Here is a 17,052-nt window from a genome sequence, read left to right as displayed (position 1 = left end):
ACAGACGCACAACACACAACTCTGCTTGGTTTCAAGTTTAGCCAGTCAGCTGATGACATGTCAAGTCCAGAGAAACGACATGCACCCGGCTGAAGGAAGGAAGGAGGGACGGGGGAAGGAAGATGGATGAGTTAGTTTTACCGTTGCAGAACTGTAGCAGTGATGAGGTGTCATATAAGCTGCTATAGCTGGAAAAGCCGTCCTCCATTCTCAACGTCTGCTCCTCTCCTCAGTGCTCCCTGTTATCCTCCACTCCTCCACTCTCCCCTCTGTCGCTCTCTCTCTCTCTCTCTGGTGTCTCCCCTCTCTTAGTTTATCGTTCACTTGGCGTCCAAGGCTCTCCCTCCATTCACTCTGCTCGGGTCAGGCTCCCTGGGTGAGTCACCATGGCAACCCATTCACTCTGACTATGTCATGTGAACTCCAACCCTTCTTCTTCTCCTCCTCTTATTGCTTCCTCGCCTCTGACTCTGGCGAAAAGTCTTGAACTACAGCAGAAAAACACTCCCTGCTGAAGAATGACTGCGCCGGACTGCCAGACACACACACATACACACACAGACAAGGAGTTCAGAGGCTGCTGGTGGTTTTGTTTTTCCCCTGAGCTTGTCCTCTCCTCTCTCCTTCCCCTTCCCTCTCTTCTTCTCTTGTCCTTCTTCTGTCTTCAGCTGAGGCAGATGTGTGTCGTTAGCACTCACTGATCTCCAGCACAAAAACAGCTTTAAGAGGGCTTGAGCTGGGAGCACATTGAGGCTCTGGCAGAGGCTGTTCACTGTGTGTGCGTTTGTGCATTTGTGTGTGTCAGCGGCTGTGTGTGGGTGAGTGTTTAGATAATGCTTGGGACAGCCCAGCCTTCCTCTGTCAGACCGTGTGGACGAGTCACAGCACAGGGGGCAGGGCCTGTCAGATAAACCCGCCCCTTTTTGGTTGGCAAGAGAGCAGAGGAGAGATGAGCGGAGAGGAAGATTAAGAGTTTACAGTGGAGGAGGTGAGGACCAGAAAGAAATCAGGGAGAAGGCGGGATTGGTAATAAAAAGGGAGGAAAAAAGTGAAGAATTAGGAGAGAAGTGGGGAGCAGAACATGAATTTAAGCTAAGTCATGACAGGAGAGGGGAGGACAACAGAGGAGAGAAAATGGGAAATGACAAGAGGAGATGTAGGTTAGGACTGAAGAGCAAGAAAAGGGCGGGGGGGGGGTTAGGAAAGAAGAAACGAGAAGAGAGGAAAAGATAGGGATACGACATGAGGAGAGAGGAGAGAAAGAATAGAAGGTGGAGAGCAGAAAAGAGGAGCCAAATGACAAGGTAGAAGCGGAGGGGAAAGCAGTTGCCACCATGTAAAGTAGCGCGCATTCACACACACACACACACTGTATTTCTTAGTACGGAGTCACACGGGGACACACCATAACAAGCCAGCGTCACATCTTTCCTGCAGCTGCCACCAAACACAGTGAATACAGCCAGGGGAGCTCAACTATGGCTAAACATGATTATCATTCTGTCCTCTGTCTGTCTTATCTGGCCCAGTGCAGACTGCTCAGAGACCGAGGGATCCTTAAAACAAGGACAAGAGGGAGAGAAAATGAAGGGGAGACTGGGGGGTTGATGAAAGAGAGAAATAAATGGGATAGAGGGGGAGGGGGATGGAAGCGAAAAAAAGAGGAGTGGTGGAGGTGGGTGAGGGGTATACCAAGAAGGCTGAAATTAAAAAGTGTACAGGGTGGGAGTTTAGTGACGGAAGAAAGGGGCATATCCTACAGAAGACAAGGGGGAAAACTTGGTACTTCTTAATTCTGTTTGGAGGTTTTGGGTATACATGCGTGTGTGTGTGGGTGGGTCTTTGCATTATTTATAATTTATAATTTAAGCTTGCAGGGAAAAATAATAAGCCTAAAGAAAACACAGTCTGTGGCCTACATTCATGTTGGAGACACTCCCATCATTTCTTCCTGGAACACACAAGGAAACTGACAAAATTACACAAAGGCAGGGACGATTTAAGGAAGACCATGGTAGATATCTTCAAAGGAGACGTTTGTTTCTCTCGCTGTGTTTATTCCTTTCCATCTGAGATGATGTAACCTGTGTGCGCAGGTATCTGCGGTTTCTGTGGTCATAGGCTGCCTGGTTAAATTTGACCTTTAACTGGAGGATGAAAGGTGGGCAGTAAAACACATTTTTGATGGTAGATGAGTGAAGCAGTGATCAGTTTACAGTTGACCTCAGAGCTCCAGCCTTCGCTCTCTCCCTCTCCTGCCTTGCCCTGAGGAAAGCACAGCACTCTGCTTCACTTATTACACAATAACATCAAGCCACCCAGTAGATCTACTGAGCTCAGCAGCAGCAGACAGGATTACGTGAGAAAAACAAGGTGCTCATTGTGACGCACTATAAGGTCAACATTGCATTTGCACACTACAGCACTTGTTTTCTGAAATCACATGGATATTCCAATTTCAAAAAACTCAGAACGGAAAATTCTGCATCCATTTTTACACCAAATGTACACACAGCTCCTTGTCTGCATTTAGAGCTAATGATCTGACAACTGGAATATGTAGAAATCCACCTAAATATTTATATTCATGTGAATTCAGCCTTCAGATGTTCCATAAAACCAAAAAGCAGCCACCATTTCCAGTGTTTTGATTCAGATACAGACCCATACAGACCCAGAGTACAACACGTACTATAAACACCCTTTGTGTCACCACAGCAGTCGGTGAATTGTTTTGTCTGAGAGCTCCAGATTACTGTAAAGCTCATTCTGGATCCAGATTTGGGATCTAGATTTGGGACAGGTCTGGTTTTTGTGTGTTTGTCTCTTTGTGCATATGCTCACGTGAGAAGAGGCTGCTAAAACTGGGCTATATTCCCTCCAAAATCCACCCCCAAGGGTCTCCTAAACCCCACCTACGGCTCAGTGGGTGGCAGGTGGTGGACACGCTGCTGTTCCACCCCTCCTCGCTCTCCACTTCACCCTCGCCTCCCACATTCATACCACTGATCAGTGAGTCCAGAGGGGACACAGACAAATATGGGAAATCTAAGGAAACAAAAAATTAAATCCTGCATAAACAAAATAAAAACTTATTTTTGCACAACCTGCGCGGTCAGAGCATCTGGTCAACTATCTCATCATAAAACATCTGTTAGGGGCTGACTATCTTGCCCAAAAGCAATTTAACAGGACTTGGCAACAGACCTCCTTTGCTTTCTCACCTGCCCTGCTGACTCTGTTTTTACAGCTTTTTCTCTCTCTCTTTTTTTTTTTTTTTTTTGGAACCACTTTAAAGTTTGTATTGAAACTGAGTGTGTTGCTCATCTCTTTTTCTTGTTTCCAATTTTCAGAGAGAAACTGCTGACAATGTTTTATCCAGAGTTTATCAGTCACTCTGTCAGTGGGCCAGGATTATAGACAATAAAATCCAGAGCTGAGGAGGAAACAAGGTCAATCCTCTGTATGATCCAGCCACCATCTGTGTGCCTGTCCTGGTTATTGGGCTGCTTTGTACTTTGCACCAAATTAATCCAACCTGTGGTCTGACCTAAGTCCTATAAACACTGAGTCCAGTCAAATCCTTGGGACACATATGATATTTACTGTCAGTCAACCTCATCCAGCTGTATACACACATTAATGGCAAGGTTTAATCAACCTCCACAATAACGTAGCAGTGACAAGCTCAAATGAGATTTACAAGCGATTTTATAACTGTCCTTGTCATGACAAGGACAGGTTATTTTTATTGAAGACCAGGGAAGTGAGACATGAATGTGTTAAATCTAAAATGCAAATGTGGCAGCAGGTAGCAAAGGTCACCTAATACGAGCCTGTGCGAAAGAACAAAGAATATGAGCCAACACGAAGAAGAGAGAGCAGAAACCCCTCACCATGAAACATTTATTTCCCTGATCATAACATTCATCTGGACTTCATGAGATTAACAGTCTGGTTATTACGCCAACCTATTGTCTCACAGTGCAAGCAGCAGCGAGAGACTGTAGGGCTTGATTTTACACCCAACGTTATCATTTTGTGGCAGTACTAACAGTTGGCTATAGCTACGTACATGGTTGTCAAGACCCAAATATCTGATTACTTTGTTGCCTGCCACTGAATTTATTGTGTGGAATGGAATGGAATTTGGTTAAATGTTATATATTACATATTATATTTACATTTAATGCGAATGAAGAAGTTTGAATGCTAGGACGCTAACTAAGATAGTGAAAATAAGTAAGAACGACACCTGCTGAGAATCAGCGCGCCAGCAGGGTCATTGCAAGCATGTTAGCATGCTGATCTTCGGGCTGTGAGTGCCAGCGTCCAGGGGCACAGGCTGCTTATGTTGTTTTGTTATGTTGTTGTCATCGAGAAACACTAAATCTTGAATGTGATATTGATTGTACATAAACTCTAACTTGTCCATCCTACCAGACTAAAAAATCACCTTTAGAAACATTGATATTAATATTGTACCTCATCTTAGGCTTTGGTCGATAAAAGCGCCACATCTCTTAACAGTAACAGGGACCAGACCAGCCGGGGGTGAAATACTGCTTGAAACGGACAGGCTCACTATTTTTAATAACTGTCTGGATGGGAAAAGGAGACAGATTGAATGTGAGAAGGCAGAGTAAATCAGTGAGCAACTGAGTGACTGCTGAAAATACATCATTTCCCCCTGCTGGAGAAAGTAACCTGTCATTTCTAATACTTATCAGGGTTGATGTCAGAGTCCATATTAAACTGCATTTTATAACTCTGAATTAGGAACTATGATACCCTTCAGCTGGTAATTATTAGCTTCAGGAAGTGAAAGTAGAAACACTGCATTTGTGTTCATGATTCCAGCTCATGATCCATTTATCAAAGTCCGACAGTAATTAGGAAGAGCAGACAAGGGTCTGTCTGCTGTGTATGAAGGGGAGACAAATAATTTAGTTTAACCCAGCAAGACTGACTTTAACCCACATAAAAGCCTCTATTGAAAGTTTCTTGTAGGCATAAATTTTGTGGTAGAAATGTGACCTAGTTTCAATGGGGGTAGAATCCAGCAGATTGATAACATTTCATTCACAGCTCTGCATAATAAAAAGCACTTGGGGCTGCATAGAGCACAAGATGAGGACTGTCATGGCAACAGAAATACATTCATTGAAACATTCAAACCCACAGTATAATCCATCTTTAAAGGTTCATCCAAGAAAATAATCTTCTCTCTTACCAGCCATCATTTGTTCATTCATTCATCTTCTGCTTATCCATTTCCAGGTCGCAGGGGATGCTGGAGCCAATCCCATCTCACATCAGGCTAGGGCAGGGTACACCCTGGACAGGCCACCAGTCCATCACAGCGCCAGCACACAGAGACAAACAACTCACACTCACACTCAGAACAACAGGTATGATTTAGACATGCTAACTTTACCTGATTGCCTTTAAAGTGGCATCAATAAAAGTCAGGGGTTGACTAGAGTTAATGTATTTCATCCACATAATTCTGACCATAAATGGAAACCTCATAGTGGCAGGAGAGGAAAAGTCAGAAAAGGTCGGTTGAAATTAATCTCTGTGGTCTATAAACGTTTGGCATTTCTGTCTGGACCTAAGTGGTCGTACAACAGATCAATACTGCCATCCATTGAGCTATTTCCAGGGCTAAAAATCTTAAGATCACATTGTATGCAAATATGTATCAATACTTTATTGTGCCATCTGCTGCTCCAAACTCAAACTTTAAAAACTAGACGACTCACAAGATTGCACAGAATATTTTTTGTGCCTTCAATACAGAAATAAAGCTACGGGATGAAAGAAAATGGCAGCAACACAGGGCAGTACACTGGTGTGGGCCACACGAGCTACAGCAATGCCAAATGATGATGTTATGATTTGGGAAAACTGGGTCACCCCTTGTGTTTTTAGTAAAGTCTTTTGGCCATGGTCTCTAGTAGCATTATGCGTGTAGAAATCCACTGCCAGACTGTATAATATCTACAAAGACCCTCATTTCAAAATTTTAGAGAAAGGAGGTGGGAATGTATCACATATTACTGTCACAGTAGGGATACTTTAAAGGTGAGGGATGGTGAAAGTGTTCAGTGGCTCAGAGATGAAGCACAACTAATCCTTTTTCTGTGTTTAGTCTCCATGTGTGCTGCATCAAAAACAGACTATATAGGAGAGAGACAGTAAAGGCATGTGAATGTAAATAGGGGGATCTGCTTTTGGTCTGTAAATAGCTTCTAATCCTGAGGCTGTAGAGCAGCATTATTATGTCAATCACAGGTTAAACATAGTCTGCTCTCCTTATAACAGGTTAGCTGACGACGCTCTACCGAGACTGTCTGACATAAATACTTTTGGTAAAACATTTAAAGCATGAAATGTGTGTGTAGTTTTTTAGGACAAAAGGTTTTTTAATTTCCCGCAGAGTTTAAAAAATGCGTAACATGAGTTTTAAGATTTGTTGTCTGACAAATGCTACTTATCTCAATCTGCTATGAATGTTTCACCAACTGTCCAGTGTTGACTCCTGACTTGGGCTGTCTGTCACCACCTACAGTATGTGGTTGTAGTTACTGAGCAGCAGTAACCTGAACCCACAGCTGTCCGAGGTGTAAAATCTACTAAGATAATGATGACATGAGTACAAGGCTGGAGATAAAATTCAGATCCTTCCCTTTAAGAGTAATAATAAATAAATTACTTTAGTAAAAGTAACGCATTCAAAAGAAACCTTTAGCTGTTTTCAGCATATTTGTGTGTGTTTTTTTTTTGAAGTACTAAGTACTGATTGTAAAGTGAAATTCCAAATTGTGTTATTATATTGTTGTATTATTGTATGAATAGTATTTTGTAGTTGTTAACGTTGGAGCTAATTATATCTATTTTGTGTACTGCTGACTAATACTGTCAAATGGATTTATTTATTTTATAACCAGTGACTGACTGTGTGCATCATGCTAGCTTTCATCATGAATGAAGTAGAGCAAGAAGAGGCCTGCTATGTTATGTAGAGTAGAACAAAAAAAAAAAAAAAAATCTAAGTATTCAAGTAAAGGTTTGTCCGAAATATGAACTTGGATCCTGTATCAGAGTAAATGTCCTTAAATCTGCTTCACTACTGGTTTAGGTTGAAGGACAGTTAACAGAAGCTGCTACATAAAGCTTATATGTGAAGCCACAGTTCAAAAAATGAATCTTACTGACAGCCCAAAAGTGAATAAAATGAAAAATTAAAGTGAATTCATCCACCACAGGCAAAATAAGTGAGCCCTCAATCCAAATATAAGCTGAAGACCAGCCCCAATGGTTTGTATACAATATATGGCCTAGATTTAAGAGAATATACTTCCACAGCTAAACAGCCAACTGAGCTTTCATCTTTTATGCACCATAACAATACCCCTGTCTCTGTCAAGTTTGTGCAGTAAGTCCCCGAACAAGTATCTGTCTGGAGTCAAGTCAGTTTTGTTTATGTATATGTATAATTTATTTATGTAGCCTAAAACCATCAGCCATCTGCCTCAAAGGGCCTTGAAATCTGCACAGAATAAAAAACCCTCTATGTTTAGACCTTCAATTTGGATTTATTCCTGGATTTAGTGGAAATATTCCTGTAAATCCACCCTAAAGAGGAAACAAATTGTAAAAAGGAGTGCTCCGTCCTGCAGGGTAGAGCGGGCAGACATGCAAAGTAGATAATACATATGTCTGGAGAGGGGGATTATATTTTCAGTGAGCACACAGGGACTTTGAGAGGACCAGCGTGTACAGTATCAGCAGTCATAACATCACGGCACTGTATCAAATCATATTGTGGATATTACTTGATCTTTCCTTGTGTCTGTGTCAACCTTTGGCATCTCTTCCTGCCTGACCGCACCACCCCCACCCCCGCCTTCACACTAATATTGCCATAGAAGTGGGACAGAAGGGTTATAAACCACACTGAGTTCTAATCTATATGTTAATGAGTCATAACTTGGACCCAGAACAGGATTGCTGTAGTTCAGTTAATGGGAAACAACTGCTGTGCATGTGGCCATTAAAGAGCAGCAAACAGCACCTTGCAGGTCAGTGCAGGACAGTGTAATTCCTCCTACAACCCTGACAATGATCCATCTATGCCACCATGGCAATCCACGCTATGAGAACCCAAGAGTGCCATGGTGTGTATTATGGACACACACCGTGCACTGCAGACTGTGCTGTGTGTTCTCTCAAGCATCAACAGCATTAATGACATTTGACTTGGCGGCAGAAACATCCATGTTCACCCTTCCCCCCCATTTCCTGAACGACCAAGAACTCTGCTCTGCTATTTCTTTCTGCGCACAGGGAACACGCAACATATATGTACTGTGAATACACAGGAAATGGACATGACCAAGCGTGAAAACACAGCTCCTCCTGCAAACAGTCTTATCTTTCATTCACGTTTCATGCACCGCTGCCCACCACCTCACACAATCAATTATTTTTTGTCTATTAAATTGAGAAATTTTCCATTTCACGTTGTTCTGTTTCTATTTAATCTTCATTTTGTCTGCATCAAAAGTCTTTCCTTCTTGCACTCTCCAGTACTTCGTCTCCTTTTCAAAGTCAGAGCAGTCCTTCAATCGATGCAGCCTAAAATAAACTCTGCTGTAGGAACATGCTGTCTGCTGCTGCAGAGTTGACTGTAATGCATATTTTGTGGCAGTCACCCACCCGTCTAGATGTCACAAATACACACGTCCACAACAAAACTGCATGTAACTGTGCTGAAAGCTGTTCAGCCATTTTGTTAACTAGAGAACTAGGTTTGAGCAAAGCTACTTGTCCTCATTCAGAGCACAGATGGAGGGCTGACGTCAGTCGCCACTGTCTTCATCTCTCATCTACCTCTCTGAACACACACACACACACACACACAGCATCTGTATTACAGGTGGATGACTTCCCCTGATGCCCCCATGAGCCTCAGTTATGACACACAGCAGCCAGTGCTGCTGTTCATTTTTCACCACACTAATCTGCCTCTCCATCCATGTCCACTTTTCATTTCCCACTCACTTCTCTTTAGTTGTATCTGATTTTCTCCAGTTTTTCCAATTTCACTTTTCGTCTGTCTCAACACTTCACTGCACTCGGTGGTGAAAACCACCATGCATACAATATACTAATACTGCCGCCTGCAGGACATCGGTTGGACTTCAGCACAAGGAAACCGAATCTGGATTTCAAAATAAAACTCCACTTGGGGACAACATGAGCAAAAAGGGTTAATCCTGTCTGGAATAACTGTCACAGCTTCTATTGATTTACCATACACTTTGTCATTACAACAAAACAATCCTAAAATAAATTACATTCAAAACTGTATAATATTTGCAACTGAACCTTGTACAGGAGTGTTGAAGATACATTAAATTTATATGTAAACTGTTGCTAAAATGTATTTTGTGTGTTGCTCAGTGAAATCATTGGAACTAACTTAAATAACTTCCCTGGCTCCCAAGCTTCTTTTCCATATTTCCAAAGTGCTGTTTCATTCAGATGATTCAACACAGCCTATTGGTAATGTCTTCAATGGCGGAGATGTGTAAAATCAGTTGAGTTCACTTTTACTACTTTCATTCATTTGGATAATTTCCACTACATACATACATAAATATTATTCCCTGTGTAGAAAAACATTTCCAGGGTGACATATAGGTTTGTCTTATCAGTTGTTTGGACCAAAGAAGAGTTAAAATAAGGATGTTTCACGGTGTCAATCAGAGAATCACTGATTCAACTTAACAAGTTTAATGCCATTTCCTAGCAAATGATATGATCTCATATGATAATGGAGGTTTGGTCAGTCGTCTAGCAAAGAAATTAACTACAAGCCTTGTGGTTGTTGCCAAGGCAGTTTATGCAGCTGAAAAACATCAAACAGTTCTTTTACTCCTAAGTGATCTTCAATTACACTAAACAGGGAGCCATGCATGAGTTGATCCAAATAGGAAACAGGAATAGAGGGCATAAAAGGAGAGGGAGGGAGGATAGCGAGGAGGAGGTGGAAGGAAAAGGAGTAAGGGAGTGAAACATGAGCGAGTTAAAGGAGAAGACAAGGGGAAGGTTTCTATTTATAACTGATTGTTTTTGTTACTCTGTCAACTGGGTGGTAGTAATGCTTCAGCTCTTTCGTCAGCTTGGCTGCACTTGAGGGAAATGACCATTCATTTAAAGCTTTGCTACCACAAACACACACTTGTGCCGGCACGCACACACCAGAGTATATACACAACACATCTGTGTAGCATTTGACCACATGGACCAGGAACAGCCAGGTCACATGCAGCACTGTTGAGTCCACCAACCCTCGTTACAAAAACAGTAGGAGAGACTGACAAGAGGTACAACTTAGTAGAAATTTTGTTCCTCTGCACTGTTTGTATCCTCTCATCGGTTCTCTCCATACATCTAATTAAAACTTCTGCAGAATCTTTCCCCATTTTTTTTTTATGAAATCGGAGGGGAATTACTCCAAGTTTCCATATAAGGGCGCAAAGTGAACTGGCTCCTCTTTGAGGCTGAACGCTAGCTGGGTGAGCTGTCCCTGTGGAGGGGCTTAGAGTGAAACAGGATGGGCTGAGAAAGACCCACGCCCTCAAACATATACACAGTGACAGAGAACACTCATACACACACACACACGACCTCTACATCCAAACAATTTACAGACATGCATCCAAACACATGCACCTCATATATCTCTCTTGAACATGGACATGAGCACTATTCTGTGGAAGAGACGAGCAGACTTTCAGTTTATTCTTACCCACTGGCAGCCCTTCACAGTCAGGCATGGCCACAGAGAGTGAGGAGTATCAGGGCAGAGTCTTCTTGTGTTGGCTGAGTTCCCCCGGCCTGTTGCTTAAGTATCTGCCTCTCTGTTCTCTACTCCAGTAAAACTCTGTTTTAGTCTTTTGGCTGCTGGCCTCTCTCTCTTTAGCTTTCTTACTTTACTTCTACCTCCTCGGCCTCCCCCTGTTCCCCCTCTCTCAACAACCCGACCAGTGGTCAGTAGATGTGCCAATCACACATCACACACTGTGTTATTGGACACTAATTTTGAAATGAACAGCTCTCACTGGGGATATGGTTTCCTGTAGATATAGCAGGGGTTTTTTTTGGATATGATATCACGCACTCTTGAACATTACATATCACCACCTATTTCACCGTGAAAGTCAAATAAGAGACGGAAAACTTCACAGAGAAAATCAGACTTTCTCAAAATCTTTCTCAAAACATCACCAGAAAACTTTCCCAATCCCACTTGTTTGCAACCTAAATTTTTCACTTTGTCAAGAAAATGAGCTTCATTAAACTTCTTATCCCTTGAGAAACAGGTTGGCCAAACCTTGTCATTGCAGCTGAGAACTTTTTTTGGAAGGTAGTAGTTTTTGTTTCCTGTGAGGGGCACTAGTGTCTCATTGTAAATGTGCTTCCTCATAAGAGAAGAAATTCTTTGTTGTTTCCAGCTCTTCAAGTGTCCCGAGAAATTTTCAGGGTCAACTAACTCAGGATTACAGTTCTCACAGCTACGCTTAAGCTCAGTGTTCTGTTTTATCCCTATGAATAAATCAGGAGACATGTTTATGAGTAGCTGCAGCTTGTATGGAACCCAGGCAGACAGCCAGGCAGGCAGATGGACAGACATGAAGCTCCGTCTTTTGCAGCGAGATGAAGTTAAACCATACATAAAGGGGAAAAGCAGGGGAATAAAAGAGCACAGCCTGCTTTGTCTCTCCCTCTAATCCAAAGACAAAGAAAAGGGATACCAGGCATTTCACAATGCTGTACAGGTCACTGGTCCACTCGAGTGCAAAAGTATTCCTTAGAGCGTTCTTTAATAATAATAAAAAATAATAATGAATCAAATTTATACAGTGCTTTTCATTGTATGCAAAGAAGCAAAGAGAAGTAAAAGCAGAACAGGACAGATGTACATCAGGAGAATGGGTGGTTGGGGGGGGGGTGGCTTTGATTAAGCTCACTGCAGACCATCCTACACACTCATTCGTGAATTAATTTTCAGCTTACTCAGCTGACCCTTTGTCACTTGACTTAGAGGTTATCACGAGGGAAGGCTCCAGCATGTGACTAAGAGGGGTCAGATGGCAGACGGGTCCATCAGTGCCAGTGTCACAGAGGTTAGGATTTAGTATTAGGGGACCAGGGTTATCTTGAGATTTGAGAGGGAACGGTACGAGACGTAAAGGGGATTCCTGCTCCATTATCTGTTCTCCACAGCTGTCAGTGAACCCCGCCTGCCTAACACAGCACCCGAGCCTTAACGCTCAGGACCAGCTTTGATGTTTGATCTCCATCCCTTATTTGCAGAAGAGCTTGCAGGCCCTTTTGCAAACGTAACCCAAGCCTTCACCCGAAAGAGACCTCTCGACCCTTCTCACTCTGGTAAACAGAAAGTGGGCCATTCACCACTGCGACTGTTTATGCACACCAGTGATCACATGCAATTACTTTCGGCTGAGGTAATATACACCAGTGCCAGTTATGCTTAACCAGATTGTAAAGTAGCTTAATACTGGTTTTCAGGATTTGCAACTGTTGTAAACATTGCAAAGTTTCCACAAACAGAAGACGCCACGGTTGGTATGAGAACAAGTCAGGCTGAAGCAGGAAATCAGTGAATTTGTCTAAATGTAAATTGCAACAACCTGAGTACTGTAAAACATCTGTTCACCTCTGGTTACTTGGTTCAGATAGCTTAAGTGATAAACTGGCACCCTTCAGCCAAAATACAGAATATTTGAAACAAAAACTATTTTAGTCAGTCAATGCTTACACATCGATCCTTAGTAAAAGTTAAATCACCAAGCTTTTCTTTTTATTTAAATACGTTCTCAGAGAGCGATCCATCATTTTCAATGGTGAAGAACAGTTTGTTAAACGCAATGTTTCACTTTGTCAATAGCACCATCAAAGATGTGGATCTAATATCATCCCTCACAGACTGCACGCTGGTGAGGTTTGGTTAACTTAACATAAAGACCAAATAAATGTGTAGGAAGAATTACATATGGTGACTATTTGATTGTTGATTATTTGAAGAATTTCCTCAACTTCTGAATTTGCCACCAAGTTATTGTGTGGCAGCAACGTTTTCACAACTGATGTTCACAAACTACCTTTCTGATGCGTAACTTTTTCTCCTCAGTTCCGCTCTCTCCGTCATAGTCTGTGACTCATCCAGTCTCTGTCGACCTGGTGCTCAATCACTCTCTCTTTCAGCCAGGATGTTTTTCTTTCTCTCCCCTCCCCAGTCAGCCCTGCTGTCTGTCTGCTTCAGTCTCAGTGACACTAAACTTAGCAGATATGAGCTGAAAGACAATGACAGTGGGTTATTGATAGACTTTGTGCGATCTTAATTACATAATGGTGTGGTTTATGTAAATTTGCGAGTTATAATTTTAATAAAAATATGTTAATGTTTGTTAGTCTAATGTGTGTAATTATTCTATATTTCTTCAATAGTAGTTATACATAAATTATTTTAAGTAAGAATAATGAAATAAATGAACCATTCTATAATTACTTTGCACCATTTAAAATGTTTTCTTTAAAAAAGAAGCTACATGAAATTCTAAATTGAATTAATCATTTTGGAAAAGTAAAAATGTAATCAATATATTGCACTAATCAATTACCTTAATCAGTTGGGTCTTCATGCTCTCATTAGGAGACTGTTAAGCTGATTTTCAATCCAGCTGGAGGTTTAAGTTTAAAAACCTGTTTTTGAAAAAGACTAGTTCAGTTTCTGATGTCATACAAAATAAAATTAGATGTGAGTGTACGATCAAAATGCACTGCAGGTGAATGCCAAAAGGGAGTGTAATTAATATGAGTGAAAAGGCCTGTGGGTTGTTTTAATGGGTCCATGTTAATGATCCTCCAATGTCAGCAGCAGTTGTATATGCAGGTACTAATGAACTCTTAATAGTGTTAAATCTAACAGCCTCTGAATGATTCCACTAACTGTTTTATGGCTGTGTGGGCAGAACCCTAATTGGGGACTTGTGGCAAAGAGCTGCAGTTCACAGCTCTCCCCAGGTTTAACAACCTGCACAAGCCATCTAAATCTACACTTCGCTGTGCTAGAGACAAGTATCGCTATTAGAGGTATACTTAATTACACTATTGTCAAATATTTTTGCGATCAAAAATAGAGTAAGGCCGATAACGTAAAACTCCTGCGAGAAAGATATCGGTGACTTGAAGCAACTAAAAGTGCATTAAAAATTAAAAGTCTGTGTGAAATGGGAAGAAACATAGGTCTAAAGCTAAAATCCCTCATTGCAAAGCATACACCTCATAAACCTTCAACATGGCAGAAGTGGAAGTTAGTGCATCGACAGGATTACTCCGAGAAGAGTGTTTACTTGTTTTCTCCGAAATGAAAAGGTCAAATTTTATGAGCAGAACAAGAACGAAATTTATTTGTGTGTTTCAAGAAATTAGAAAATCTTGTTAAATTTAAGGTCCTGAACGCACAAATTAATCTAATTTGAGGATTATCCTGTAACTCAGTGGAGACAAAGGATGTATTTGAGATAGAGGATTAACTGTAGGGGAGGAAGTCTTCCTCTGTCTGGGGGCAATAGCCCCCCACTGAGAAATGGCCGAGGTGTGACGGAGGGGATTCCAGAGCATGCAACAAAAGGCAGGCACTTTGATTTGAAAAGCAGTGGTAGTCAGCAAAACACACACACACACACACACACACACACACACACACACACACAACCACAGTTCCTGATCCTCAGCAGACCTGCCCTCAGGTCTCAGCTAGTTGAAAGACGGGGGAAACTCCAGATGCTTCACAGCAGCTGTGGGTTGGAAGAAGACGGAAGCCATGGAAGACTGGCAGGCGGAGGACAATGTTGGAGGGGAAGAATAATGTACAGAGAGGAACAATTCAGCAGCAGCGGCGGCGGCGGGGGCTTAAATTAATGGGAAAGTGGTGGTGGGTTTTTTGGCATGGGTGTTTTAAACAGAGAGGGAGCGCAGTGGCAGAACCCCCACAGGTGGATGGGTGGGGCAGAGGGAGGTTCCACAGACTGGCTGTGATGGATGCACGGGAAGAGAGGTGGTACGGGGGGGTTCAAAGGAAAGATGACCCAGTCTGCTGCTGCGATGTAGTGAGAGGGAATGCTGGGTAGAGGAACATGTGGGGATCTCATAACGAAAAGGTACTTCAGTTCTGAGCGGTGAGACACAGAACATGACAAAAATACATTATTCTCAGGCTGCTGTGAAATATGCTTGAATTGTTCATTCAACCTGGACTTTTTGGGCAAAATTATGCTGCACTTAGATATATAGGTTTTGCCATAAAGCAGGGCCCATGGAGATGTCACTGGATACAATACTGAACTATTATACCTTTCAAGATGCCTCTGCGGCTTTAGCGGTAGGTATAAACCTTTTGACTGGGGTTAACTTTGGGGCTTTTAAAACATGATCCAACCACACACACACCCCCCCACCCCGCACTGCAGACAAGCAGAAATGAAAACTTCTCCTCCGCACACACACCTACTTGCTCTCTGCTTCAGGGCCTGTGAAAGCCATTATGACTAAAAGAGATAGTATCAGCTCCAGGCAGACAGACAAATAGTCAGTTAGACTGTTAGATATATAGACAGCAGCTTTCAAACTAAGAAGCCTCTGTGCTCGGGACAGGCCGGCTAAATGTCTGGCTACTCTTCAGAGGCTCTCAGGTGTGACCGGCTGGTCTCCTGTGTACGGCAGCCAAGGCGGCAGACAGGCACAGAGGTGTTTCTGTGAGCCTGGAGTCGAGTGAATATCTGCTCTATCTCTCCCGTCACAGGCTACATACGCTCCTGCAAGCAACTCAAACATAAGCCAGATCTTCTTTCCTGCAGAACTATGCAGGCTTTCACTGAGTTAATGCATATTTTTAGTCTGAGCCAAGGTCAAACATTTTGCCAAAGACCTGCCTGACACGTAATTTTTCCCAGCAGCTGCGGTTTCTATCATTTGATGACTAACTTTGCATTCGAATCAAAGACTTTAGCCAGACCACAAATGCATTGCATGAGGATTTTAAGAGAGCATGAGCGAAACTTTGCCTCTTAGCTCAGTTTCTTGCTGCACTAACACTGCTGCACTGGTGGAGCCTGAATCCCACAGAGGAGGCCCTAATGTCCCCCTCACACACACACACACACACACACACACACACACACACACACACACACACACACACACACACACACACACACACACACACACACACACACACACACACAAGTCTTCCCTGAAATTGCTGATGGCTTGTTTTCATGGACATATATTATTTCCAGATGGAGGTCATGAATAAAACCCGACGGAAACAAGTTGGGTGAAACTGGAAACTTGAAAAAACAGAAATGGAGGGGTATGGAGCTGAGTAAAAAAAAAAAAAAAAAAACAATCTTTCTCCTCCCCCACTTCTTCCCTGAACCTTTCACAAAAAAAAAAAACAAAAAAAAAAACTTGTCAATTACATGGTTAAAAACAGAGGAGCACTGTACCGCCAACGACTACAAAGACAGTAATACGACATGATCATCCGAAATGTTGCACCACAATTTACCATGGAAATATCCAGAAAAAAAAAAGAATATGACTCATAACTAACAAATACAAACAAGCGAAAAGGGGCTCTGGGCCTTTTCAGCTTCCCAGCTAAATAAACAAAGTCAGGAAAGAAAGGGAATATTTTCAGTCTCGACTGAGAATACAAAAACTTTGCTGTGAAGAACTCCTCTGGAGCGACCGCAGAAGATGGTGCTGATTCACCAACCCCAGGCTCCCCGCCCATCCTGAATATGAAGAAAGATGCATTGTTAGGTTAGGAATATCGTCTGTATTCAATCAAAGAACCTAATGAATATACCCCTGCTCTTTCTTTAAAAAAAATTGAGCAGAAAACAACATGAAAGCTTTATCTGAAGCCAGAAAATCCATTAATTCAGT

General features: G+C 42.2%; 1 protein-coding gene across 7 annotated transcripts in view; it reads right to left on the bottom strand.

The window, feature by feature from the left end:
* Positions 1–10,937, bottom strand: part of eml1 (EMAP like 1) — a 40,879-nt gene extending 29,942 nt beyond the window's left edge. For 6 of the 7 annotated variants that reach the window (XM_029493487.1, XM_029493488.1, XM_029493489.1 and 3 more), the window contains exon 1: positions 142–792. In XM_029493487.1, coding sequence (XP_029349347.1) covers positions 142–208 — 67 coding nt within the window. In that variant the 5' untranslated portion in view covers positions 209–792. Of the gene's footprint in view, positions 1–141; positions 793–10,822 lie in introns of those variants that run through there. The other variant, XM_029493490.1, reaches the window with a different exon arrangement.
* Between the last annotated feature and the right edge of the window lie 6,115 nt (positions 10,938–17,052).

This window comes from Echeneis naucrates, chromosome 22, assembly GCF_900963305.1.
Source record: "Echeneis naucrates chromosome 22, fEcheNa1.1, whole genome shotgun sequence".
In the NCBI taxonomy this organism is placed as follows: Eukaryota; Metazoa; Chordata; class Actinopteri; order Carangiformes; family Echeneidae; genus Echeneis; species Echeneis naucrates.
This window is presented reverse-complemented; position numbering and strand designations above follow the sequence as displayed.